At 39.1% G+C, this 25,944-nt stretch overlaps 1 protein-coding gene across 2 annotated transcripts in view; it reads left to right on the top strand.

Moving 5' to 3' along the window:
* LOC124589845 (male-specific lethal 3 homolog) overlaps window positions 1–25,944 on the top strand; it is a 108,508-nt gene that overhangs the window by 15,322 nt on the left and 67,242 nt on the right. For both annotated transcript variants that reach the window (XM_047131605.1, XM_047131604.1), the window contains exon 4: window positions 1,584–2,178. In XM_047131605.1, the coding sequence (XP_046987561.1) occupies window positions 1,584–2,178 (595 nt within the window). The remainder of the gene's footprint in view (window positions 1–1,583; window positions 2,179–25,944) is intronic.

The raw sequence follows: 25,944 nt of genomic DNA, 5'->3' as shown, positions 1-25,944 counted from the left end.
GGAAGGGCATCATGTGTTCCAAAATGCACCACAATCTGCAGTCGGTTGCACCGTGTTCCCTCAATGACTGCCGGAATAGTCTCTTCTAAATGCTGAATGAGGCCTCCAGGCACACACACTGAATGCATCTTGTGTCCTTTCCTGTCCTTTGCTGCCATTTCCCGAAGGTGTACCATCATTCACCATACATTTGAGCTGCTGACTATTAATAGACCCCCTAACATTTTGTGTGTGCTGCCTCCTGGCACTGGAGAAAATGGGTTTCCCCAAGTGAGTCCCTCTAATTCTGTTTTTCAGTGAAAGACAGCACCTCAAACTTGTTTTTTTAAGGGGACTGGTATAACACCCTGAGTCCTTGGTCCCAGTCCATCCTGTATAGGACACCTAGATCTACCATTAACATGCCACTCACAATGAGGTGGATGAGTAAAGACACATCCTGTACTTTCTGCAAAGGAGACAGGATCCAAAGGAGAGGATAGTTCTTTACTCTGGTATAGGTATCACAGGTACGTGACTCTTGGGAGCTCTTCCAACACACTGATTCACAGGAGTTGCCAAGCATTTGATGGTAGTCAGGGCGATTTACGAATGTCAACCAGCTCATCCCGTAAATACTGTTCGTTGGACATTCTCTTCAAGTTCACATTATGCACCACAAATTGCAACTTCATAAAGCCTCTTTCCACTTCTCCAAAGTGCAATGGAAATTTTGTTTGTGGCTGTCTAAGTTTTGTCTCAATCTTCCCTGATGTTGTTGGCTTCTGGGCAGCAGTGTGATCATGACAAATGAATAACTGAGCCCTCTGTCCTATCAGTGTGTTACTTCGATGAGTCTTGTACTTTGGCTACTGCAGTGGTTGATAAGGGTATGTCTATTCCAAACATTTTGAAGTTTGGTGGCCCTTACCTATTACTACCCGTGCATACCAGGCTGATAATTCAGAATAATGTGTGTCTGCCTTTTCCACTTAACAATAACATTGATAGGAACTGTGAAATTTGTGATGAGATGCGAGCTTTTGGGCCTGGACAGTTGTGACTCATTGAAATTTAGTCAATTCCTCCATTGACTTACTCATACAGAAAGCACATCCACAAACAGGCACATTATGCTTGATCTTATTATCCACTCAGATGTACATTATATCATGACATTATACGTAGAGCTCGTATAGGGTATCCGGAGTTTCCATAGACCCAGTTGCTACAGTAGAGCGAAATAGTTTCATTCTTACACATATTTTATGAACACACATTCCATCTAGTGCCTGTGAACTAAATTAGAGAATAAATTTTATTTAAGTAACTGAGAAAGGAAAGAGAGATAAAAATTGAACGTTGTTATGGTTTTTTTTGGTAGTAAATGTTTCTGGTTCTTATTCTGGTGTGAACGTGACACTTCCACTTCCACTTTAACTTAGTTTTTCTTTTTGATAGTGTTTGGTTATTTTAACAATTCATTTTGTTGTGCAGTGGTGCAAATGTGAAAGTGATTCAGATAGGAAGTGAAAAGCAATTCATTTGTATTTAGATTACTATTTCTTCCGTACTTAAAAAAAAATAATTTCTGTTTCATGAAGAACTGCATACCTGTATCGGCGAGATCACAAGGGGCCGAAAGGTAACGAGGTATCCATCAAGAGAAATAACAAATCGGAACGTAGCACTGGTCATCGCACAGCATCTGCTACAACCTCCCGGGAAGGTAGCCCTGATTCTTGCAGTACTAACGACACTTCTTTGGACAAAGATGAAAGTAATAGGAGGAAACGTGTTACTGATCACAGAAAAAAGAGAGAAAAGAGTGTGATGGAAGATGAACACTTAGGCAATGCTTATGAAGATGACGATAGTGATGACTATGGTGTAAAACATGAAAGTGATAGTGATGATAGCAGAGAAGCACACAGTGATGATGAAGTGGATGATCATAATCAGTGTGGTGACGGTGATCTCGCTTGTGATCAAGACTCGGAAGATTTTGTTGATCATAACAACTCTGATAACAGTGAGTGTACCACTGAAGATGAAGCCAGTGGAGAAGATGCAGAGGATATTAGCCAGTCAGAGGAAGGCGCTCAAGACACTGCAGAAGAAAACTTCCCATTGGAATTTACTGCTGTTATGAGAGATATACTGGATTTGGATAATGAACTTATTAAAAATACAAATAAGGTAAGATAGCTACATTCTACATGAACTTCAGTTTTTTAAACATAAATTGTTGCTTTTCTGATTCAGATAGGAAAACATTTGATGTAGTTACATTTGCACACATTTGTTGATATAAATTTGTGTGGTGTTAACTTCTTTCTTGTCTGCTAGATGATTTATAGGTGTTAATTACATTTTTCACATGGCAGTGTTTACTGCTGCACCAGCTTTTGTCATTTGTAATGAATTTCGGTATCATTACGTTCTTATTCAAAGATGGAGTACACACACAATTCTAGTCTTGACAGTGAGGGACTAAGTGAGGTCATCAGGTTCACACATATGGTCCATTATAATGCTATATTAATGTTACGAAATGCTGCAAATTGAGGTTTAATGCTGGTATTTTGTTATGATTACGGAAAGTCATTTGTATACTTCCATGTAATAAATCACTACAAACATTCTAATGTTTCATCCAAGTTTCTCTGAGGTTTCCTCTGCTAGCACAGGCATGATGAAGTTCAAAACAAAGTTGATGGTGTAAAAAGCATTGACATGTAAAAATTGCTTACTACACTCCATACAAACGGATAATCAGATTTGTGAAATAGCAATAAGAAAAGTCACATGTTGTAGTAATTACAGAATCAGAAACACATCTGGACAGCAATCTTCCCACATTCCCCAAATTTCAACTCTCGCCCTAAATATGGCAGATGTTCTGAAAGGGTCCTGACAGTATCCACTCACAACATGGGTCTGTTGCAGTGTAATTTAAATGTTTATTAGCCTACTGAGGGTGTATACACCCCAGGACAACTGGAAAATCTGGAGAAAATCCTGTAATTTTTTTCTCTGAGAAAAACCATGTAGTTTTAGAATAACGTAAATTTTTCATGGTTCCAGTTTTCAGTTAAATTGTTGTGATTTTGACTGGTGAGAACCAATATTCTAACAAAGAATTTTACTTTAGCCCACTACTGCAGAATAGTACTGCAGAAATGACTCATAAATAAGAGACTAACATGAAAATAAAATTCTTGTTTCAAAGAAAATGTGCCCTTTACAGCAACAAAACAAAGTGCACACACAAGTGTCTGCCGCCAACAAAATGTGTCGAAGGCTGTGCAATGTTTTGTAACTACAAACTTCTTTAGATGCACCTTTCTCATGCACCTCATTTTGATCAGCGTGAAGTCGTAACTGTTGACATTTCTAATAGGTCGCAGGGCAAATGTTGCGAATAGTGGTTTGGGAAGCGTTACTTTTGAAGTAAATTTTCTTTTACGCAAGTTGAATTATCTTATGTGTGATGATGTGCAGTGAATTTCTTAAATTGCGATGTGTTTGACTTTCAATCAAAACTTAACACTTCGAGGATCAGCCACTTCGAAAAACTTTGGGCCCAGAAGACCATCCATTTATGCCATTATTTGAAATTTTACTGGCACATTTGTGTTTGGTATATCTTGAGTAACACACATTAAAGGAAGACAGTTTCACGGCAATTTTTATTTTAGTTCTTCCATAGATTACAAATTAAGTCGAAGTTCTTGATGGAATGCTTGATGCACAGCAGTGACATTTAGAATTGCTTTTGTTAGAAATATTCAGCTGCCACTGCAATTTAAGCTGCTCTCTTAGGACTCTGCTTAACTACACCCAAAAAATTTTTTTGATGACTAATATTATACGTGAAAGCATAGCTTTTCTTGCAGCTGTACTGTACGTATATTAATTTAAACTGTTAACTTCACCTATTTGTCTGTTCACACTACTGAACAACGGTGTTGCTATTGGTCGACTAAATCATGGGTCTTGTGCTCTGAATATCTGCTGTCATTGGCTGGCGAGATCACATGACGTGAGCTTTGACTGGGTGACAAAAAGTGCATAACCAAACAATGGAAAATCCAGTATGAAATGTAACTACGAGAGAAGGAAAGTTGCTACTCACCATATAGCAGAGATGATGAGTCACGATAGGCTTTATCTTTCCAGTCTCCCACCACCTCCGAAAGTCCCACAGTCTGGCCCCTCATAACTCAGTACCATCTGGGACTGGAGCAACTGAATTACATTCTCCGCCAGGATTTCGATTACCTCTTGCCATGCCCTGAAATGAGAAATGCCCTACCCACTATCCTTCCCACCCCTCTTGCTGTGGTATTCCACCGTCCACCTAACCTACACAATATACTCGTCCATCCTTACACAACCTGTGCTCCCAATCCCTTACCTCATGGCTCATACCCCTGTAATAGACCTAGATGCAAGACCTGTCCCATACATCCTCCTAAGACCACCTACTTCAGTCCGGTCACTGACATCACCTATCCCATCAAAGGCAGGGCTACCTGTGGAACCAGTCATGTGATTTACAAGGTAAGCTGCAACCACTGTGCTGCATTCTATGCAGGCATGACAACCAACAAGCTGTCTGTCCGCATGAACGGCCACCGACAAAGTGTGGGCAAATAACAAGTGGACCACCCTGTAGCTGAACATGCTGCCAAATATGATACTCCCTCATCTCAGTGACTGCTTCACAGCATGTGCCATATGGATCCTTCCCACCAACACCAGCTTTTCTGATTTGCACAGGTGAGAACTTTTGCTGCAAAACATCCTACGATCTCGTAAGCCTCCTGGCCTCAACCTCCGTTGTCACTGTCCTCACCCATCCAGCCCCCTCCCAGTTCCCATTCCAGCACTACACAGCCGTCATTTCACCGCCACACCCAGTCTTTTAATTTATTTTTATTTCTCTCCTTTCTGCTACTTACCCCCTCCCCCCTCGGCACCTTCTCTCCTACCCTCTGTCTAAACTGAAACACTTCACTGTCCGCCACTCCCACCATACTATCCCTCCCTGCTCCAGCCTCCTCCTTACCCCCATCCAGTCGCCACTCCCATCATGCACTGGTGCTGCTGCTTGCAGTGTAGTTTCAGCTCTCTGAGTCTGCAGACGTGTGTGAAAGTTGCGCTTGTGTGTGTGTGTGTGTGTGTGTGTGTGTGTGTGTGTGTGTGTGTGTGCTGACAAAGGCTTTAATGGCTGAAAGCTATAATTTGTGTGAATCTTTTTATTGTGCCTATTGCGACTCAGCATCTCCGCTATATGGTGAGTAGCAGCTTTCCTTCTCTCGTATTGTTAAAGTGCATAACCGTCTAGATTTCAGTGCTTCGGAAACTACCATGGTGTATTTGGTGGAATTCCTGTTTATACTTTCATAATATGGAAATGTGCTGATTACAAAAAAGTTCATAAAATGGGCATCTGCAGCTGAGTCAAACCTCTCTTGTGACTGCTTCACATCTTCCTCTACATCTACACACATATTCAACAAATTCATGTTAAAGTACATGGCAGAGGGTACTTAGAATTTCCTACATTCCAATCACATATTACGTGTGGGAAGAATGATCACCTAAATGCCGCTGTGCACACTACGTTTATTCTAGTCTTGTCTTAGTGGTTCCTACAGGAGCCATATAGAAGGGGCTCAAGAATATCCCTAGATATTCTTGGGTCAATCTATATTGGATGAACCGAAGGTGTGGACTTAAATGCATCAAATACTCGTTAGTTTTTTTGATTGCATGTATCCAGAGGATAAACAAAGTACACACATGCATACTATTTCGAAAGCAAAAGGCATGTGATTATCAAATTTCAAGAAAAAATTCATTTTTCTGAGAGTGCTATGAAGCAAGAGTGTTAAACTTCGGTAGGAAGCTGAAACTGATCTTATTGAAAAGATTTTGGCCTAGGCTTTAATCTATAGCCTACTCATATATATATAAAGACAAGATGTTTTGTAATGTTTTTGCAAAAAATACTAGAAATTTTCTTGACTGATTTACGTCCAGTTTTTACACAATACTGGAAGAAACGGACATAGCTATACATTTTTCAAACAACAGTGTAAGTTTTCTATTAAGGAGACTGCGAGAAAGAAAATGCTATCTTGTGAAAATCTGTGGTTTAGTTTCTTTCTTGCAGTTACTTTTAAATATGATCGGATGTTTCAGCCATCAGACAAATTGTGCCTTCCATGCAAATTCATTCTCCTTACCTATAACTGTAAACAGAAATTATATACCCAACAGTGTGCTATTTCCTCAGTAAGCCTGGCAGAAAACAGGAAAGTTGTTTTTACGGCATATCGGTTTGAAATACTTTCGGAATCTGGATCATCCAAAACCTTGTAAACCTACCTGTTCACAGAATAAAACTGAAATACTATCATTGAAGCTACTATTCTCACATATCCAACAGGCAGTCCATTTCAATACAGGCAGGCTAGATAAAGATCTTACCTTCATAGTCTCGGATGTTATTGAATTTAGCACATGTTAAAATGAAAGACTAAGTAAGGAAAACATATTTTTTTAGTTTTCTCCAAAAAATTTCTGATCAGAGATGCAGCCCTTCAAAGATGACACTCGGGGCGTATACGACCTGGGACAACCGGGAGATCCGGGAAAAACCCGGGAATTTTTTAGAATTCCGGGAATTTTTCCTTGTTTTAGTTTCCAGTTAAATTTTTGTAATTTTGACTGGTAAGAACTGATACTCTAACAAAGAATATTACTGTATCCTGCTACTGCAGAATAATACTGCAGCATTAAAACATGAACGAGAGGAAAAAAAAACAAAAATAAAACTTAAATTGCAAAGGAAATGCGCCGTATGAAATAACACAGTGCTCATACAAGCGTCTGCGAACAGCAGAATGTGTTAAAGGCTTTAGGAAGACTATGCAGTGCTTCAAAACAACAAATTGCCTCCGATGAGTGTGACGTCACAACTGTTTACATTACTCATTTAATCAGTTACGAGTGGGCTCATGCACACGCGCAGTTGAGTCGTGTATGAATAGTGTCTTCTCCCGCTTCTGGCTACAGAAATGTGGCTGTTGGCAGTGTAAGCAGCAGTTGCAGCAACCAGCCACATGGTACTGGGAAAAATGTAACCGGTCCGCCCAAGCCACCAGATTCACGTATGCGCAGCAGGCCCGGATGTAGTGGGGGCTGACCACAAACTGGGGTAACTGAACCGGGCGGCAATTTCGGTGGTAGGGGGCAAATTCATATTCTTGAGGAAAAATCCTTGTTTCACTAAGCACCTAGCATACAGTGCATTCGGTCTATCGATTATTCATATGATTTTGAAACGCACCCCTGCTGATTTTTGGACACATTCTAACTTGACTTATGATTGAATTATAAGTTGATTTTTGAATGCGTGCATAGTGCACGTGATGTCTCTGCCAGGGGGAATCCCCGTCAAACTTTTCTGCAGACATGGGACGGGGCTATGTGAGCTGAGCGGAATAAAGCCGAACCGATGAATGCCAACTGCTTCTTGTTTATGTGGCTGATTCGGTTTGCGAATGCTAAGCGTTGTTATAGTTACTAGCGAAATCCATCGATTCAGAGTACTAGACTGGAAATAAACGACTAGTAGGAATAACAGGTAAGAAAGATTACATATTATCCTCTTGGTGTATCCAAGAAAGTGGAATTTTGACAGAAAATATTTGGCCAGATTGCTACACTAGACACGGCCAGTTCTAGTCCCTGGCTAGCAGCCGCTCAAGTTCCATTCTGAGAATAGTGCGGAAAACACATTGTACGAACACGAAGTTAACTGGAGAATGAGTTTTGATAGTGGTAGAAATAGTTACAAAATTAGTGATGACAAGACTTTCTTAGGACGAAGAAGACGAAACGGGGACATTACACACATTATGGAAGAATATTCCAAATTTATACAAAAATTCCGTCCTACTACTTTTCGGCCTCGTGCATGAGAAACTGGAGCGTATGAATGAAATGTGAAACTGTTTCCTAACGTAAAGCCTTTTGCTTGTAGTAGGCCAAACAGGTATTTCGTTCTGGTAATATGTGAATTATATTCTGTCGTATTATAAAAAATTATCATTATTGCCAAAACAGTCCCACTTATTTGGTGTGTGTTGCAATTGGTGCAGTATTAGAAAGGCTTATTTTGTTTTATCCAGCACACAGTAACAAAATACATGTAATCAGATCGAGAAACCACATCAGTCTTGGGTACTACACTCCTGGAAATGGAAAAAAGAACGCATTGACACCGGTGTGTCAGACCCACCATACTTGCTCCGGACACTGCGAGAGGGCTGTACAAGCAATGATCACACGCACGGCACAGCGGACACACCAGGAACCGCGGTGTTGGCCGTCGAATGGCGGTAGGTGCGCAGCATTTGTGCACCGCCGCCGTCAGTGTCAGCCAGTTTGCCGTGGAATACGGAGCTCCATCGCAGTCTTTAACACTGGTAGCATGCCGCGACAGCGTGGACGTGAACCGTATGTGCAGTTGACGGACTTTGAGTGAGGGCGTATAGTGGGCATGCGGGAGGCCGGGTGGACGTACCGCCGAATTGCTCAACACGTGGGGCGTGAGGTCTCAACAGTACATCGATGTTGTCGCCAGTGGTCGGTGGAAGGTGCACGTGCCCGTCGACCTGGGACCGGACCGCAGCGACGCACGGATGCACGCCAAGACCGTAGGATCCTACGCAGTGCCGTAGGGGACCGCACCGCCACTTCCCAGCAAATTAGGGACACTGTTGCTCCTGGGGTATCGGCGAGGACCATTCGCAACCGTCTCCATGAAGCTGGGCTATGGTCCCGCACACCGTTAGACCGTCTTCCACTCACGCCCCAACATCGTGCAGCCCGCCTCCAGTGGTGTCGCGACAGGCGTGAATGGAGGGACGAATGGAGACGTGTCGTCTTCAGCAATGAGAGTCGCTTCTGCCTTGGTGCCAATGATGGTCGTATGCGTGTTTGGCGCCGTGCAGGTGAGCGCCACAATCAGGACTGCATACGACCGAGGCACACAGGGCCAACACCCGGCATCATGGTGTGGGGAGCGATCTCCTACACTGGCCGTACACCACTGGTGATCGTCGAGGGGACACTGAATAGTGCACGGTACATCCAAACAGTCATCGAACCCATCGTTCTACCATTCCTAGACCGGCAGGGGAACTTGCTGTTCCAACAGGCAATGCACGTCCGTATGTATCCCGTGCCACCCAACGTGCTCTAGAAGGTGTAAGTCAACTACCCTGGCCAGCAAGATCTCCGGATCTGTCCCCCATTGAGCATGTTTGGGACTGGATGAAGCGTCGTCTCACGCGGTCTGCACGTCCAGCACGAACGCTGGTCCAACTGAGGCGGCAGGTGGAAATGGCATGGCAAGCCGTTCCACAGGACTACATCCAGCATCTCTACGATCGTCTCCATGGGAGAATAGCACCCTGCATTGCTGCGAAAGGTGGATATACACTGTACTAGTGCCGACATCGTGCATGCTCTGTTGCCTGTGTCTATGTGCCTGTGGTTCTGTCAGTGTGATCATGTGATGTATCTGACCCCAGGAATGTGTCAATAAAGTTTCCCCTTCCTGGGACAATGAATTCACGGTGTTCTTATTTCAATTTCCAGGAGTGTATTTGTATTAACAGCTTTTTCAGTATTAGACAACGACATTTCTATTTTTCATGTAGCAAAACGTTTGATGGACTGTGATGAGGTGATAATCCTTTTGCTGAAAGGAATGCACACCATGTAAAGCTGTAGCAAGATACAGAGAAAAATCGCTAGAACCAAAGGATTGAAGAAATGTGTACTTTCTTCCATTTCTCTTGTCTTTAGGTATCCTATATTTAATTTTGTTGCCCAGAAGAGTAAGTTATTAGTTAATAAACAATAAAGAGTCTAGTTTTTCTGAAGAGTTCTTGTTCTCCTGGTTACCAATAATCCTATCCAGCATTAATTGCAGGTTTTTTATTATTAAAAAAAAGAGGGCAGATGGTCAAACCGGCCGACTCGGAGCAGGAGAGGCACTACAGGAAATTTTAATTTCCAATGTCCTGAAATAGTTTGATGACATCCGTTGCAAAAATATACACTTGTGAGTTCCACAGAGCGAAACACAGTGACATACGGTATAAGAATGTTGTTTGAAGAGGTGTGGCACTGCACTGCACACTTAAGACAAAATAATGTCTTACGTTTACTCGAAGATATGTTTTATGCATCAGACTCTTCATAAAGATGTGCGCTACAAAATGAACTTATTTTTTTGAAAAGTTTTTTCTTTTTTTTTTACGTTCTGATGCGCAGAGCAGTGTGAGTTATAGTGGTGGGGTGGGGGTGGTCTCCACGTGACCCGTGTTAACGTTTAGTGATTTTTCTGTTTCCTCTTCCTGTACTGCTCTCACGTCAAATGAAAACAAGACGGATTTCTGAGGCTGGGATCTATCAAGTGAATTAAAATACATTCACTTAATTACGGAAGGCTAAAATAGATTACTAGTTTTAATTTTGTTTCCACCTTTCTGACAGTTGAGCAGTAATCACCTTGCAGAACACTGAGGTTATTTTTGTCGGTTTACTGAAGAAATTTGGCTTTCTGTAAGCTTTCCTGCTGAGGCACTCAATTTATTTGGAACAAAGTGTTTAATTCCACACTATTGGTTAGTTTCAACTGTTCGCTGCATTTCAAGTGCACGTTTTCATCTTCTAGCATGTATGGCATTATGCCATAATAAAGAACCAAACATGAGATAATACAGTACTGGCACTCAAAGAAAATTTACGTCCCGAAAACCACACTGAAATGCTTCATATCGGGTCGAGGCCTACATCATTGGGAATCTGGACATACAAATGTGCACTGTAAGGTGAACTATGCATTTTAGTATGGTTCACGAAATTCTGACGTCCTTGTAGTATCCTCTGATGTCTTGTTTCTTTTATGACATAATGTAAGGTCTTTTAAGGTTTACACATACGAACATACGGGCTTCCTATGTCACCGTAGTTGCACAAGCGCAGTGACACCTCTTATCTGGCGCTCTCTGGCAGCTGCTGAAATGAATCTATTTCTAACAGGTCGGGAAAATATTGCGGATTGTTGTTCGAAAAGCGTTATTTTCAAAGTAAATTTGCCTTTTACGCAAGATGAACTATGCGCGAGAATGTACGATGAATTTCTTAAACCACAGAGTGTTTTCTCTCTTTTAAAAATAAACTCTTTGATGACGAATTTCGAGCCCAGAAGATCAGAGATTTCTGTCGGTATTAAAAATTTTACTGTCGTATTTGTGTGATGTGTCTTAAAGTGTAACATGAGTTAAGCAGATCAACATTATATGTGAAAGCTTAGCTTCTCTTGTAGCTTATTAATCTTCAAGACAAATATTATGTGCGAAAGCTTTTCATTTCTTGTAGCAACAGTATGCATATTAATTTAAACCATTAACTTTTCCTGTTGGTGGAATTCGAATTTATACTTTCGTAATACAAAAATATGCAGCGTACATGTTGCTGCACTTCAAAGATCTTTCCAAAATGTGTTTTTTTCCCCCCCCTTGAGTTTCATTTTCTAAAGTGCCGGGAAATTCTACGCTGCTGTATAAAAGCATGACCATTCAAAGGATAATTTTTACAGTTCCGAGTGAAAGTATACTGTCACTTAACACGGAAAATGTATTTTTAACCGGGAGATCCGGGGAAAATCTGGGAATTTTTTTCCTTGTCTACTTATACACCCTGACACTGTGCATACCATTTTGAAGATGCAAATTCTGGAAATTTTACAATGCTGTATCTCTGGAACAGTTTCAGATATTTTGTTGGGATTTTTAAATTTGAAAGATAATTGCTAAGATTACAACAAAATCCTCCATTTGGCCTTACCTGTCAAAGTTCTTTTATTATAGCATTCTGAACTTTCGTATAATTTGTGGAATTTTTTTTTTTCAAAAATACCAATCCATAAAGTTTTCTGTTGATTAGTATCATGAAATTCTACATTCCCTGAAAAGGAGAACTTCCACTTCTAGGTAGAACAGGTTTTATAAACAATTGAAATATTTTCTGTACATAAAACCTGTTTTATTACCATGTTATTGCATACCAGACTCACAAAAATCAAACTCTAGCCTTATTTAACATAATTTTATTTCTGAATGATGAGTAAGAGACTCATTTTGTTAAGCATTTTAAATGGTTTCAAAATGTGTGTGAAAGGTCCAAAGACTTAAAAGGTTTCAATTTATACAACTTCTGTGCACTCTGTTTTGTACGAAAGTAGCCAGTCAGTGAATTGAAATGTTTCACTGCTTCAGTATCTTCTTTTGATGTAGAGTAATGCCTTCCTGTTGAACCAGTAGGAACTGGAGCTTTTATAATCTTCGAAACATTGTAAACAGGAAGTGATCACTGATGGTGTTGTTGCTGTCCTTCAGCTGGAAACCTATATCCAGCTGCTGGTCCATGTGGTAGCATAAAGTTCACTGCAGTTTCGTTTAACTCATAACTGGTGTCTATAATCTCTGCAGTCCACCAGTCAGTCATACACACATGCCACAAACATCCCCCTTCTCAGGCTGTGAATCTGAATATTATGCTGCTGTTTCTGAGGTGTTGGCCGAACAAATGAAATTTCTTCTTTCTTGCTGCTCTTTAAAGTGTTTGCAATGCGAGTTCGCTCATCACTTAGTCCAAAAATGTCTTCTGAATTCCTTTCACAGTAGTAGTTTGTTTGGACCATTATTTCTTTTGTGGTCATGTAATTCTTTGATTTCCTCTTTGGACAAAAGACTGAGGGCTGTGGATGTGTAAGATTTCACGACTCTCATAAAATACTCAGCATTCTGAATCTCAGCTGTATTTGGTCTGGGAAGAGTGTTTTGTAGCATTGTGCTTCAGCAGGCTGCGTACACCATCACAAGGCTCCTTCCTGTGAACAGTAGCACTGTATACCCAGTCAGCTGGCACAAGCGACTTACTCCATTCAAACAGCTAGTAATGATTTTTAAAATGACTAGGATCACCATCAGAAATAAAGATCTTTTCTGCCCCCTGTTCACAGTTGCAGAATTTTGCACATTGCTTATAACTAGAGGCACCAGTTTTTCGCAAAGCGCGAAATCGCGAAATTTTCACAAAATTTTACACATTTTGCTGAAAATGCGAAACTATTTACTTTTAAACCAAATCGTGAAATAATTGACGAAACTTTGCAAAATCTCGTCATTTGAACTTTACTGCGGAAATTCGATTGGAGTTATGGTAATACTATGTGGATACATTTCGATAAATATAATATATCGAGTATTCCCAAGACATTCTGCAATGTTCTCGCGGTGTATTCAGTATTGCGTATTGGAAATCGTTGTGGATCGCCGGTGCATTGAGTGTGGTATTTTGTGTTTTGTTTTCGTGCTACAGATAATTAATATGGTAGTGACAGTTTTCAACCGAGAAAAGGTATTTTCATCAGAAGGATTTTATGTTTTCGACAAAAGTGGGAAGATACTTATGTGCAAATACTGCAATATGCGTATTGAGTGGCAGAGGAAAGACACGTGCCTGAAACACATTAATAACAGTTCTTTGCATAAGAGCAACAAGGAGAAGGTGCTAACTACTGGTATAAAAGACAAGCTACACTCACGGAAGTCACTGCAGCGACAAAACGAGCGAAAAATGATAAAGAAGAATTCATTTTATTGACTACTCGAGCTTTCATTGAGGCTAACATTCCGATGGAAAAAGTTGATCATCCGAAGCTGAGAGAATGGATTAACAAATACATACCAGGTTTGTGTAATAATTAATTTACCATCTGCTAATCGCGGCAAAGATTAGGTAATCTCGATAGCCAGTAATTTTTGTTGGTCAGAATAGGCCTATATTAAAAATAATTTTTCCTCGAGCACTCGCTTGGTCTTATAATTGGGTAATGTGGTAATTTAATTCGATACATAGTAATCTAATAGCAGTTCTATTGGCATTTTTAAGGTGCTGGAGACTTACCCTCAGCTGGAAGACTATGGGAAGGTTACATACCTCGAATCATCAAAGAAGAAGAGGAAAGATTAAAAGGAGCCGTGAAAGGCGAAAGAATTTCAATTCTTTGTGATGAAACGACAGACAGAAAAGGGCAGTGCGTGTTCATGGTTCCGATAAAAGTACTTAGTTGTGGTGATGGTGTAGTTCAGAAATTGTCGGGGGGAGGGAGTGAAAGTTATTGAAAATGCAAATGCTACAGAATGTGCACAAGCAATTATGAGTGTAATACAGAAACTTGAAATTCAGTACAGAAATGTAGTTTCTATAACTTCAGATTCAGCCCGTTATATGGGCAAGTGTATAAAAGCAGTTAGGGTTTTAGTTTCAGAAGGGTTAGTACACACACAATGCTGGGCTCATAAATTAAATTTGGTTGGCAATGTGTGGGCTGTGGAACTTTGTGATTTGAACCATTTTGTTTTGCAGACAAAACACATCTTCCTTAATACCCGAAAGAGAAAGCATGCATACATTCAGTTCTTAGCTCAGAAATATGTAGGTGTACACACAAAAGCTAAACTTTTCCCTATTCCTGTCATCACCAGGTGGAACTCGTGGTTTCAAAGTGTCGAGTACCTTGGAGAATATCTCTGTGATACAGTAGAATTTGTTGAAACTGTTGAAGATGAGAGTGTAGCTGTCAATTACTTTAAAGCTTTGACTTCTGCTGAAGCAAAAAAAAAATTCAATGCCTAGCTATTTTTTTTCTTGAGCACTGCTCAAAATGTTGCAATTTGCTGCTGACATTAGAGGGCTCCAAGATCCCGTTAATTCATCTTCCGAAGTCTAAGCTTGATGACCTTGCAAAGAGCTTTAAGTTACTAGAGGATGGATTTTTTTTTCGAGACAACCTCAGAAAAACTTCTTAACCTGCCAGAGCATACGCAATTACAGTTAACATCACTCTTCCAGTCTGTAGGTAGAGCAAGTCTTACAAAACTTGAACCGCTTGATGAAGTGTGATACAGGAAAAATTATCATTTCTTCTACAGGTAAATTGTTTGATCTGAGAAACATAATAAAAGGCAATTTAGACAGCGCTGAAATCTCTCAGCTGATAAAGAAAATTCCCATTCTACAAGAACTTCCAACGACAGAATTTCTTGTACCATACACATCGTTTAGGTATTTAGTAGCCAGTTCTTGTAGAGAAGGTAAAGATGTTGATGTGATTGGTATTCTTCTTTCCCTGAATGCAGAGTACGGACTTTTTGTGGAAGCTGCAGTGAAGGTTTTGTGGATCCCAGTCAGTAATGTTGATAGTGAGAAATCATTTTCTAGATATTGCAATATAATGTCTGACAGGAGAACAGCTCTGACTCCCAGTAATATGGAAGTCATGGTATCCTTGTCTTTCTCTGACTGACTTGTGTGTTGTGTACATAGACTGGGACAGGATAAATGTTTTCCAAACTTTCACGATTTGGTATTTGTGTTTTAATAAGATTTATTGTAATTCTGTCAGAGACAGCAAAGGACTTGGAAGAGCAGTTGAACGGAATGAATGGTGTCTTGAAGGGAGGGTATAAGATGAACATCAACAAAAGCAAAACGAGGATAATGGAATGTAGTCGAATGAAGTCGGGTGATGTTGAGGGTATTAGATTAGGAAATGACACTTACAGTAGTAAAGGAGTTTTGCTATTTGGGGAGCAAAATAACTAATGATGGTCGAAGTAGAGAGGATATAAAACGTAGACTGGCAATGGCAAGGAAAGCGTTTCTGAAGAAGAGAAATTTGTTAACATCGAGTATTGATTTAAGTGTCAGGAAGTCATTTCTGAAAGTATTTGTATGGAGTGTAGCCATGTATGGAAGTGAAACATGGACGGTAAATAGTTTGGACTAGAATAGAATAGAAGCTTTCGAAATGTGGTGCTACAGAAGAATGCTGAAGATTAGATGGGTAGATCACATAACTAATGAGGAAATATTGAATAAGATTGGGGAGAAGAGAAGTTTGTGGCACAACTTGACCAGAAGAAGGGATCGGTTGGTAGGACATGTTCTGAGGCATCAAGAGATCACCAATTTAGTATTGGAGGGCAGCGTGGAGGGTAAAAATCGTAGAGGGAGACCAAGAGATGAATACACTAAGCAGATTCAGAAGGATGTAGGTTGCAGTAGGTACTGGGAGATGATGAAGCTTGCACAGGATAGAGTAGCGTGGAGAGCTGCATCAAACCAGTCTCAGGACTGAAGACAACAACAACAATTTTTATGCTTTCTCAATTTATGCAAAATAAGATTTTTCACTGCAAATGTGCCATAAATGTATTTCCTGTACCTTTTCCTGCTGAAAAGTGGAAATAAAAATGCGAAATTATTGACGAAATGGAGGAAAAAACTAGTGAAAAATATACCGAAATAACTTGTTAAAAATGACGAAATCGGGCAAAAATTTTCACCACAAACAGGTGCCTCTACTTATAACTGCAACACTTGTGGTCATGTTTTGAAAATATGTCACGCCTGTAAAATTTTAAACCTGCCCATTACTCCAGTGATACTCTTGTACTTCTCGTGGGAGAATTACAGATGAGTTTTGAGCAAAATCACAGTGAAGCACTATAGTTTTTCAGCCTGTACACACCCTTTCACTTCTCCAATGTGTTGTTGCAATTTCTTCAGATGCTGGTGTATTACTGCTTTCACTGAGCATTTACCAAGTTCACCAATGAAACTGTCAAAGGCAACAGTTTTCTGAATTAGTTTATTTTCCTCCCCTGTCGCATATGTAATTTCTGCAGAGTTATCTGCTACGTCTTCCAGGCCAAGTGTCTGTAAAGACAGTCCTACAGAATAAAAAATACCGTTTTGCTTTTTTGATGTATTCATGTTTCTGTTTACAAAATAGTGGTTTACATTTATTTGAGGAAAATATAATGTTATAATTAAAAAACTTTTTACAAAAAAGCTACACAATTTTAGTAACAAACTGTGAAGTCTGCAGTTTTCTTGAGAAAGCACACTGTGGTATTAGGATTCTTAAAAACTGAATTACAAATCCATTAATTCTGTAGTGCAAAACAGAGGACATTTTTAAGAAGTGAAACTTACCTAAAAAAGCCTGTAATTAATGGGTAAATCTTTGGAGAGTGTGCATACTTCATGTACCATTCAGTACACACACTCGAATGAGAGTGCAGAAGGGGTGCTTAACATTTCCGGAATTACTAGATGTGGACAGTAACTGTATTTCATTTTGCTTGCATTTCTCGCTTTACACAGACGTTGTCGTTAAATGAGAGGAAACGTAATAAATTATTTTTTATTTTGTTGTCCTAATGTGGTGGGCTCTTCTCAAAATAATTGATAATTTTGGTTTTGATTTCTGAATTTAAATCAAATTGCTTTTTGTAAAATTGGTTGTTTAATAAAATTTAGTTCTGCGCAAAATTATTAATCATACTAGTAACTGTAACACACTGATATTGAAACACGTTAAATTTAAGTTGAAAAATGAAATAAACTTTTCTATATTTTTGCCTCGGCTAAACTTTTCTGCTCAAGCATTATTTCTTACCACTTTTTTATAATGCATTGTAGTAGAGTCTGGATCTCGGACGTTGAACTGAAAATGAAAATCTTAAAACTGTCTTCTGCTGCCATGTTTGTCGGCTGTGGAAAAAAATGCTTATTATAATTTATGCAGGCGAATTCTTTGCTTCCGCTAATTTTACAAATTAAGATTGCCACATAATGGCGTCTATGGCCACAGCGGCAGCTGCAATTGTGGCGCTGAATATTACTTAAAATACAGGTATTTAAAGAAAGTTGACATGAGATAAGGCGCACCTCTTACAAATAAAAATGGATAGGCTATTAACATGAAACTATTATATTATCAAATTAAGATTACAATTGATCTTACATTCAACAGCACTTGCCAATATGTCAGACTTCTCGCAGCGAAGATGAGAGAGAGAGAGAGAGAGAGAGAGAGAGAGAGAGAGGAAGAAGAAGAAGAAGAAGAAGAAGAAGAAAATTGAACAGTCCTTTTTCATCTTCATTGTCCATTATTGTCAGAGTGCATCTTTTTTATTCCTTGCACTCAAAAGTCACTAACAGAATTTTAAGTGATGATGATTGAGAAAAATTATCTACCATCTGAGGGGTCAGTATTCACGCGCAATATAATATTTAAATTCGAGATAAAATCTCTCGTCCATTATATTTGTTTTTTAAATATTTCATTAGTTTTTTGCAATATCTCCACTGGAGACTGCACACGTTATGTTGTTGTACATAATTAAAAATGGATTCCAGGAGTGGTTTCTTGAGTAAGAGCGGACTGCCCCTGAGATGTCACATTTTCAATTTCATATGGCTTTTGTAAACTTGCTGTTATGGGAGGACATTCGCAAAATGGAAATACTTTAAAGAAAAAAAAAGCAGTATAAAGTTTAAAGATTTCAGGACAATGTAGGCTAACTAACTTTGGCACAGTTGTTAAGTTTTATGTCTACACAAAGGTTTACATGCTTATTGATTATATACATTTTTAATTATAAACAATAGAACTTTTTCAACAAGGTGAGTGCATATATTCATTTTTGAAAATCTAAGAGAACAAAATAAATGGATTAATGCATTTTTATATATGTCGCTATTGCAAATATCTGTTGAACAGAGTTTTGATCTTTTGCTCAATTTTTGCAACTCTCCAAATATTTGTGAAAAAATGTACTAACTTTTTAGGGTTTTCTGTTAAGTAAATGCCTTAGTACTACATTAAATGAAAACTCCTTCCACGAAATATTTCACTATACTTCTGACTAGTTGCACGCCAAATTTGAGTACAGCCAGTAGTTTGTGAGGAAGAGGTAAATAAAGTTTCCAGAAGGTAAGCTACGGGAAACCTGAATCAAAGATTTGATAGTGTTTGTACAAGGCCTTACCTTCTGTCAGTGAACCATTGCAAATGATACACATCCTCTTCATCCTCGAGCAGTGTTTGCTTAGCTTGACCTCTGTAGTTAACCTGATTTACAAACTGAGTAGCGATAATGCCAAGTGCAGCAATTCTCCTGTGATAGACTTCCTCCAATAATGACAGTATGGAAGGGGGATCAAATCCTAACCTTGGCAGAGTTTGTAGACTGCCTAAATTATTAGAGGGTAGTAATTACACATCACTGGAAAGAGGCATGCTGCAGATTGTAATAATAGGTCTGCATACAACTTCAATAAACTTCACTCCCTTGTAACCACTTGCAAACAAACATAATAAACGAAAATTAGTTATCATTTTTATCACACTTCGAAGTGGAACTGAATGTAATGTTCAGGAATTGAAATTTTAGTACCATGTAGTGAATGAATAGCCAACAAAACTTTTTTCACAATTTTGGTCGCTCTCACGTGTCCCCCTGCCCGTCCTCCCTCCCTCCCTCCCTCCTCTTAAATCATGTCCGACGGTGTTCCCAAGTACATTGCAAGTATTTTTACCATGTGCTGTTGCAAAATGTCATTCTGTATCAATATTGTAATCACTCCCATGATGCCATGTGCCAAAATACTTGTGTAGCAGTGCCATATAAAATAGAACTTCTCTCTTATACTAGACAACTTTTTCCTTTGGTACTCTTATCAGCTTTGAATGAAAAGCATTAAATGCCACAGAATTGTACTGAGCAGCTGGAAATAGACAATTCACGTGTTTTTCATTGTTACACTCTTAGTAACACAGCAAAGGGATACAGTGTGGCTTGGTTGGTGATGCAACTCTAGTTCATCCAGAAGCATGATAGAGCAGTTTCAGCAAAATCATGGTTTGTTAGTTATTTGATGTAATAAAAAGACAGACGCATTTCACTTTGTACTCCAAATATGAACTAAAAGCAGAAGCTGGGGATATAAACAGGTGTCTGTATAGTTGTAGCCCTCTAACAAGGCATGGCACACACTGTTGGTGCCAGAGCTTAAAAGTTCATTTACCTGCTGGAGTCAGGGGCATGGAATTCCAAGCAGTGCCAGGCAGCTGCTGTTGGGGTTGTGCCAATGGGGATAGCTCTGTGGTGAATGATCCACAATGAAGAGAATCAGGCTTTTGTCATTGGCCCTAAAATCATTTTATCCAATAATAAGTATTGCCCTTCAGAAAGCTCTTCTCCTTTTGTCCATGCTTTTACCCTCCGTAATTACCTTTCTTATTTCAGAACCAGACTCATCTTGAAAGAACATCAGGTGGTGTCTGTAGATTGGTTCTTGTGGACATTTTTTGTGATAAAGTACACTCATTGCACCGTTAGCACCTGTAGTAGTTCATATATGGACAACTATAGATTTTACCCTCTGTAACGTCTAGGGGTAGCATCTTTGATTAGTAATAAAAACATCCTCGGTCCCAGGTTCAAATCCCACCACTGCTTAAATTTCGATTAATAATCAGCGTTCGTTGCCAAGGACATTCATTCTGCCAATGGCCTTGTCAAGAGGACGGAGGAGTGGACAGAGGTTCAGGGCACTCTTGTCCTACGGGTGGGGAAACTGCCCCTAAAGGTGGAAGAATCAGCAGTGATCAGTGGCATGAGAATGCAGAAGGCAATGGAAACTACTGCATTAAAGACACATAACGTGTATCAACAGGACATGTGGCCTGTAATTGAAAAACTGTCATGATGATCTCCCCATTGGCAAAATATTTTGGAATAGTCTCATATTCGGATCTCTGAGGGCACTGCCAAGGGGGGGAGGGGGGGGGGGGTGTCCATGAGTAGAAGATTGAATAATCAACGAAAGGATAATGTTCTCCGAATTGGGCTGTGGAATGTCAGAAATTTGAACATGGTAGAGACGCTAGAAAATTTGAAAAGGGAAATACAAAGGCTGTATCTAGATACAGTATGGGTAAGTGAAGTGAAATGGGCAGAAGACAAGGACTTCTTGTCAGATGAGTGTAGGTAATATCAACAACAGAAGATAGTGTAATGGGAGTAGGATTTGTTATTGATAGGAAGGTAGGGTAGAGTGTGTGTTACTACGAACAGTTCAGTCATACCAACACTGAGAATGGTAGCTCAGGTATAGTGCCAACATTGCAAGCTGAAGAAGAAAAGATAAAGTATGAGGATATTGAAAAGGTAATACAGTATGTAAAGGGAAATGAAAATCAGTCATGGGAGACAGGAATGCAGTTGTAGGGGAAGGAGTAGAAGAAAAGTTCACAGGAGAATATGGGCTTGGGACAAGGAATGAGAGAGGACAACGACTAAGTTCTGTAACAAATTTCAGTGAGTAATAATGAGTCCTCTACTCAAGAATCACAAGAGGGAATGGTATACTTGGAAAAGGCCAGGTGGAACAGGAAGATTTCACTTAGATTACATCATGATCAGACAGAAATTCTGAAATCAGATCCTGGATTGTAAGGTGTACTCAGGAGCAGATACAGAGCCATGTCATAACATGTAATGTGTAATGTTATGTGTTTTATTCATCTCATAACTTACACAATTTCAGAACAAATGCCTGATATACAAAAGACATGTCAAGGTTGCAATTTGCTTATTTAAAATATTGTCACACTTACAATAATACTTTGTGGAGCATTTACTTACATGCAATTTGTCAAACTTACAGTATTTGCATCTACTATAACAATAATAAATTTTTATTCCATTTTAGGGATCCAGCTCAAAGTATCACTTCGTCCTTCATGAAATCTACCACAGAATAGTAGTAGCATCATTCAAATAGAAAATCATGTAACTTGCTTTTTAAAATATTTATCTTCATATTCATCATGTTGCACCCTTTTATTGTGTTGTGAATTTTTGTGGCGATATACTGAGGAGCCTGAGCGCACAGTTTTAAGTGACGAGAGGTGAGTATAAAGTTCTGTGTCTTGTCATATAAGTGTTCAAAATTATTTCTTTTTGAATAGATCAGCTCTGCTGCATAGGGAAAGAACCACCTCAAAGATGTATAAAGAGGGGACAGTTAATATATTTAGGTCTTTAAATAATGGTCGACATGATGCCCTCTGCTGTGCAGACCACAAGTTGCGAATGATTCTTTTTTTTTTTTTGCAACTTTAAAACTGTGTAACATTCCCAGAGTTTCCCCAAAAAATTATTCCATAGCGAATAACCGATTCAAAAAAGCTATAATATGCTATTTCCCTGGTGGCCTTATCAGTGGCACAGGCTAAAATTTCCATTGCAAATGCAAGACTGTTTAATTTATTTGCTAGATATTCTATATGAGAATTCCAACTCAGTTCTAAGTTTATTCCCAGGAACCTGACTGAGTAAAGTTCTTCCATTTTATGATTGTTGTGAGTGACATATTTCTTCAGTTTTTGAATGTTTGGTTTTAAAACTCATCATGTGCGTTTATGAAATGTTTAGCCTCAAGCCATTTTGACTGAACCATGTTTCCAGGTTACTTAATGTATTCATGATACTCTGTGGTATATTGTCAGAATCTTCATTTTCGATTAGGGCAGAAGTATCATCTGCAAACAAAGTTAAACGAGTATTTATATTGAGAGGCAAGTCATTTACATAGAACAGGAATAAAATGGGTCCAAGGATTGAGCTTTGAGGAACACCTTGTGACTGTTTTCCACTCAGAAGTGATCTGCTCTATTTGATGTGATTACTACCCTTTGTTTCCTCTCCAAGAGATAAGATTCAAACCATTTCAAAGCACCATCCCTTTTTCCACACCTGTTGCGTTTGAAAAGCATCAGGGCATGGTTTACAGAGTCTAATGCTTTTGTAAGATCACAGAATATTCCTGCGACCTTAGCTTTCCTATATAGTGATGAAGTAATTTTTTCGATAAACTCATTTATCGCATCTACTGTGTTTTTGCCTTGTTGGAAGCCAAATTGATTATGTGAAATGATACCATTCTGTGTGATGAAGCTTTGTTTCTGTAAAGCAGCAATTTTTCAAATATTTTTGATATGACAGGGAGTATAGAGATGGGGTGATAATTCCCCATATCATCTTTTGAACCTTTCTTAAACAATAGTTTTACTTCCGCGTATTTCAAGAGATCAGAGAAGTAACCTTCTTAAAAGGATTTGTTTATTATGAGAGAGAGAGAGAGAGAGAGAGAGAGAGAGAGAGAGAGAGAGAGAGCGCATTTTGCTGAGACCGTGTTGAATTTTTTGAGACGTTAACTGGTATTGCCTTTTAACCCAAAACTATTTACTTTCTGCTCATAATTTGCTATATCTAAATCAGATTTTACTACATTTATGAAGTACTCAGTGAAGCACATAGTAGTGATGAAGAGTAGGCTGGAGTGTAAATGATTAGTCAGGAAGAATCAGTAGGCAAAGAAGTGGGATGCAGAGGTACTAAGGAATGGAGAGATGTGCTTGAAGTTCTCTAAGGCTATAATACAGCAATAACTAATAGCTCAGTAGGCAGTACAGTTGAAGAAGAGTGAACATATCTTAAAAGGGATGTCACAGAAGTTGAAGAGAGAAACTAGATACAAAGAAGGTAACTGCAAGGAAACCATGAGTAACAGAAGAATTACTTCAGTTGATCATGTGGAACTTAGGAATACAGAAATATGTTGCTGAGAAGTGAAATAAACAGGAAGTGCAGGGAAGCTAAGATGAAATGGCTGCTTGAAAAATGTGAAGAAATCAAAATAGAAATGATGGTCAGAAGGACATTCTCAACATACGGCAAAGTCAGAACAACCTTCTGTGACATTAAAAGCAAGGGTGGAAATATTAAGAGTGCAATGGGAGTTAAACTGCTAAATGCAAAGAAGAGGGCAGATAGGTGGAAAGAATACATCGAAAGCCTCAATGAAGGGGAAGATTTGTCTGATGTGATAGAAGAAGAAACAGGAGTCAATTTAGAAGAGATGAAGATCCAGTATTAGATTCAGTACTTAAAAGAACTTCGGAGGACTTAAAATCGAATAAGGCAGAAGGGACACACAACATTCCATTAGAATTTCTAAAATCATTGCACGAAGTGGCAACAAAATGACTATTGATGTTGGTGTGTAGAATGTAAGAGTATGCCAGCATGCCATCTGACGTTCGGAAAAATGTCATCCACACAGTTCTGAAGACTGCACGAGCTGACAAGCGTGAGAATTAGCACACAATCAGCTTATCAGCTCATGCATCCAAGTTGCTGACAAGAATGATATACAGAAGAACGGGAAAGAAAACTGAGAATTTGTTGTATGATGATTGGTTTGGCTTCAGGAGAGGTAAAGCCACCAGAGAGGCAATTGAGATGTTAGGGTTGATAATAGAAGCTAGACTAAAGAAAAATAAAAACTTGTTCATAGGATTTGTCAACCTGGAAAAAGCATTCGACAGTGTAAAATGGTGCAACATGTTCGAAATTCTGAGAAAAATAGAGGTAAGCTATAGGGAGAGAGACAAGTAATGTGCACTATGTGCAAGAACTGAGAGGGAATAACAAGAATGGACAAACAGGAACAAAGTGCTTGGATTAAAAGGGGTGTAAGATGGGGATGCAGTCTGTAGCCCCTACCGTTCAATCTGTACATTGAAGAAGCAATGATTGAAATAAAAGAAAGGTTCAGTGGGCCGTGAGCATTAAGTGTCAGCCACAGACAACTGAGGCACTGTAGAGCAACTACTGCTGATTTTGATCTGTGTTTCATTGAACCGTGACACTTCATTTCATTTTAGTGTGTCCCATGGAATCAGTTCGGTCATTGATTTTTCAGTCTGTAGCTCCAGTGTCCTTCCCTCAAGCCAGTGGAGGTGATTTGCCCTCTTTGAGTGTGATCATTCCCTGACTAATTGTTGCAGTTCTCCTACACAGTTGCTTGACAGCTCGCAAGGCAATAGACCCCTGTGATAGCGGATTGGTGTGCTTTCCACATGATCCTATTGATTGATAATATAATACTCCACAAATGAATATTCATACCTTAGTGAAAGATACATGGGGATGCAGGAAATGGCCAAGGCAATCAAAAGATTGAAAGTGGTCGTGTCAGTGACACAAGCATCATATGACAGTCCATATGGCAGGTTGTAGCAAAGGTAGTAGTTGCTTCAGTTGGTTGTTATTAGTTGGAACTGATTTATCTATATTGAAAGAGGAAATATCAAAAAGGGCTCCAGTCTCAAAGGGTACAGGGCAAAGAAACGAGAATCAACCAAGCAACAGTCGGTATTGTAGTTGTAAATTGTCGTAGCTGTGTTGGAAAAGTACCAGAGCTTAAAGCACTGATAGAAAGCACTTGTAATGGTACCTGAATTACATAACCATTACGGCACCTCGCCTCAACCTCTCAATACCAGTAATATTCTACTGTTTTTCTGTAAAATAGTTAACATATTTCTGTGACAACATTCAGATTTGATTTAATTAATGTAGAGGTACTTTGATACATCGATATGTATATATTGCAATGATATTATTCTTATGTGTATTCTTTCTTTTGTCACTATGATCTTTGACGTACTTGTAACTCTGATTTTTGGGCGCGTAAGTGGTTACTAGAGAGTCAAGCTTTGGTAATCATGTGAAAACGATGCAAATTGTAGTCAGTTAATGAAATGTGAACTTCAACAGTGAGGAAAATATTTTCAAGTATGTTTTATATTGTGAAGTGATGTTTTGGAACGAGTTAAATGATATTGCGACAAAAGTAATAAAAAAAAGTAACTTAAATTCGGAGTGCTGATTACTTTTTTACATCACCATTGTCCTAACCTGCAAAAGTTTAATCTTCAAGAATGGTTTATGAAACACATCTATAAAACTTTTGAATATCGCAGAATAACACCTAGGACTCTTTGCATCTGAGCTTGGAATCATCACTACCTAGATTCTCGACAATTGAGCCATGAGTTCACAACTAGACCAGCGTGGGAAACACGAAAAGATGAGTGCC

This window comes from Schistocerca americana, chromosome 2 (genome assembly GCF_021461395.2).
Source record: "Schistocerca americana isolate TAMUIC-IGC-003095 chromosome 2, iqSchAmer2.1, whole genome shotgun sequence".
NCBI lineage: Eukaryota > Metazoa > Arthropoda > Insecta > Orthoptera > Acrididae > Schistocerca > Schistocerca americana.
This window is presented reverse-complemented; position numbering and strand designations above follow the sequence as displayed.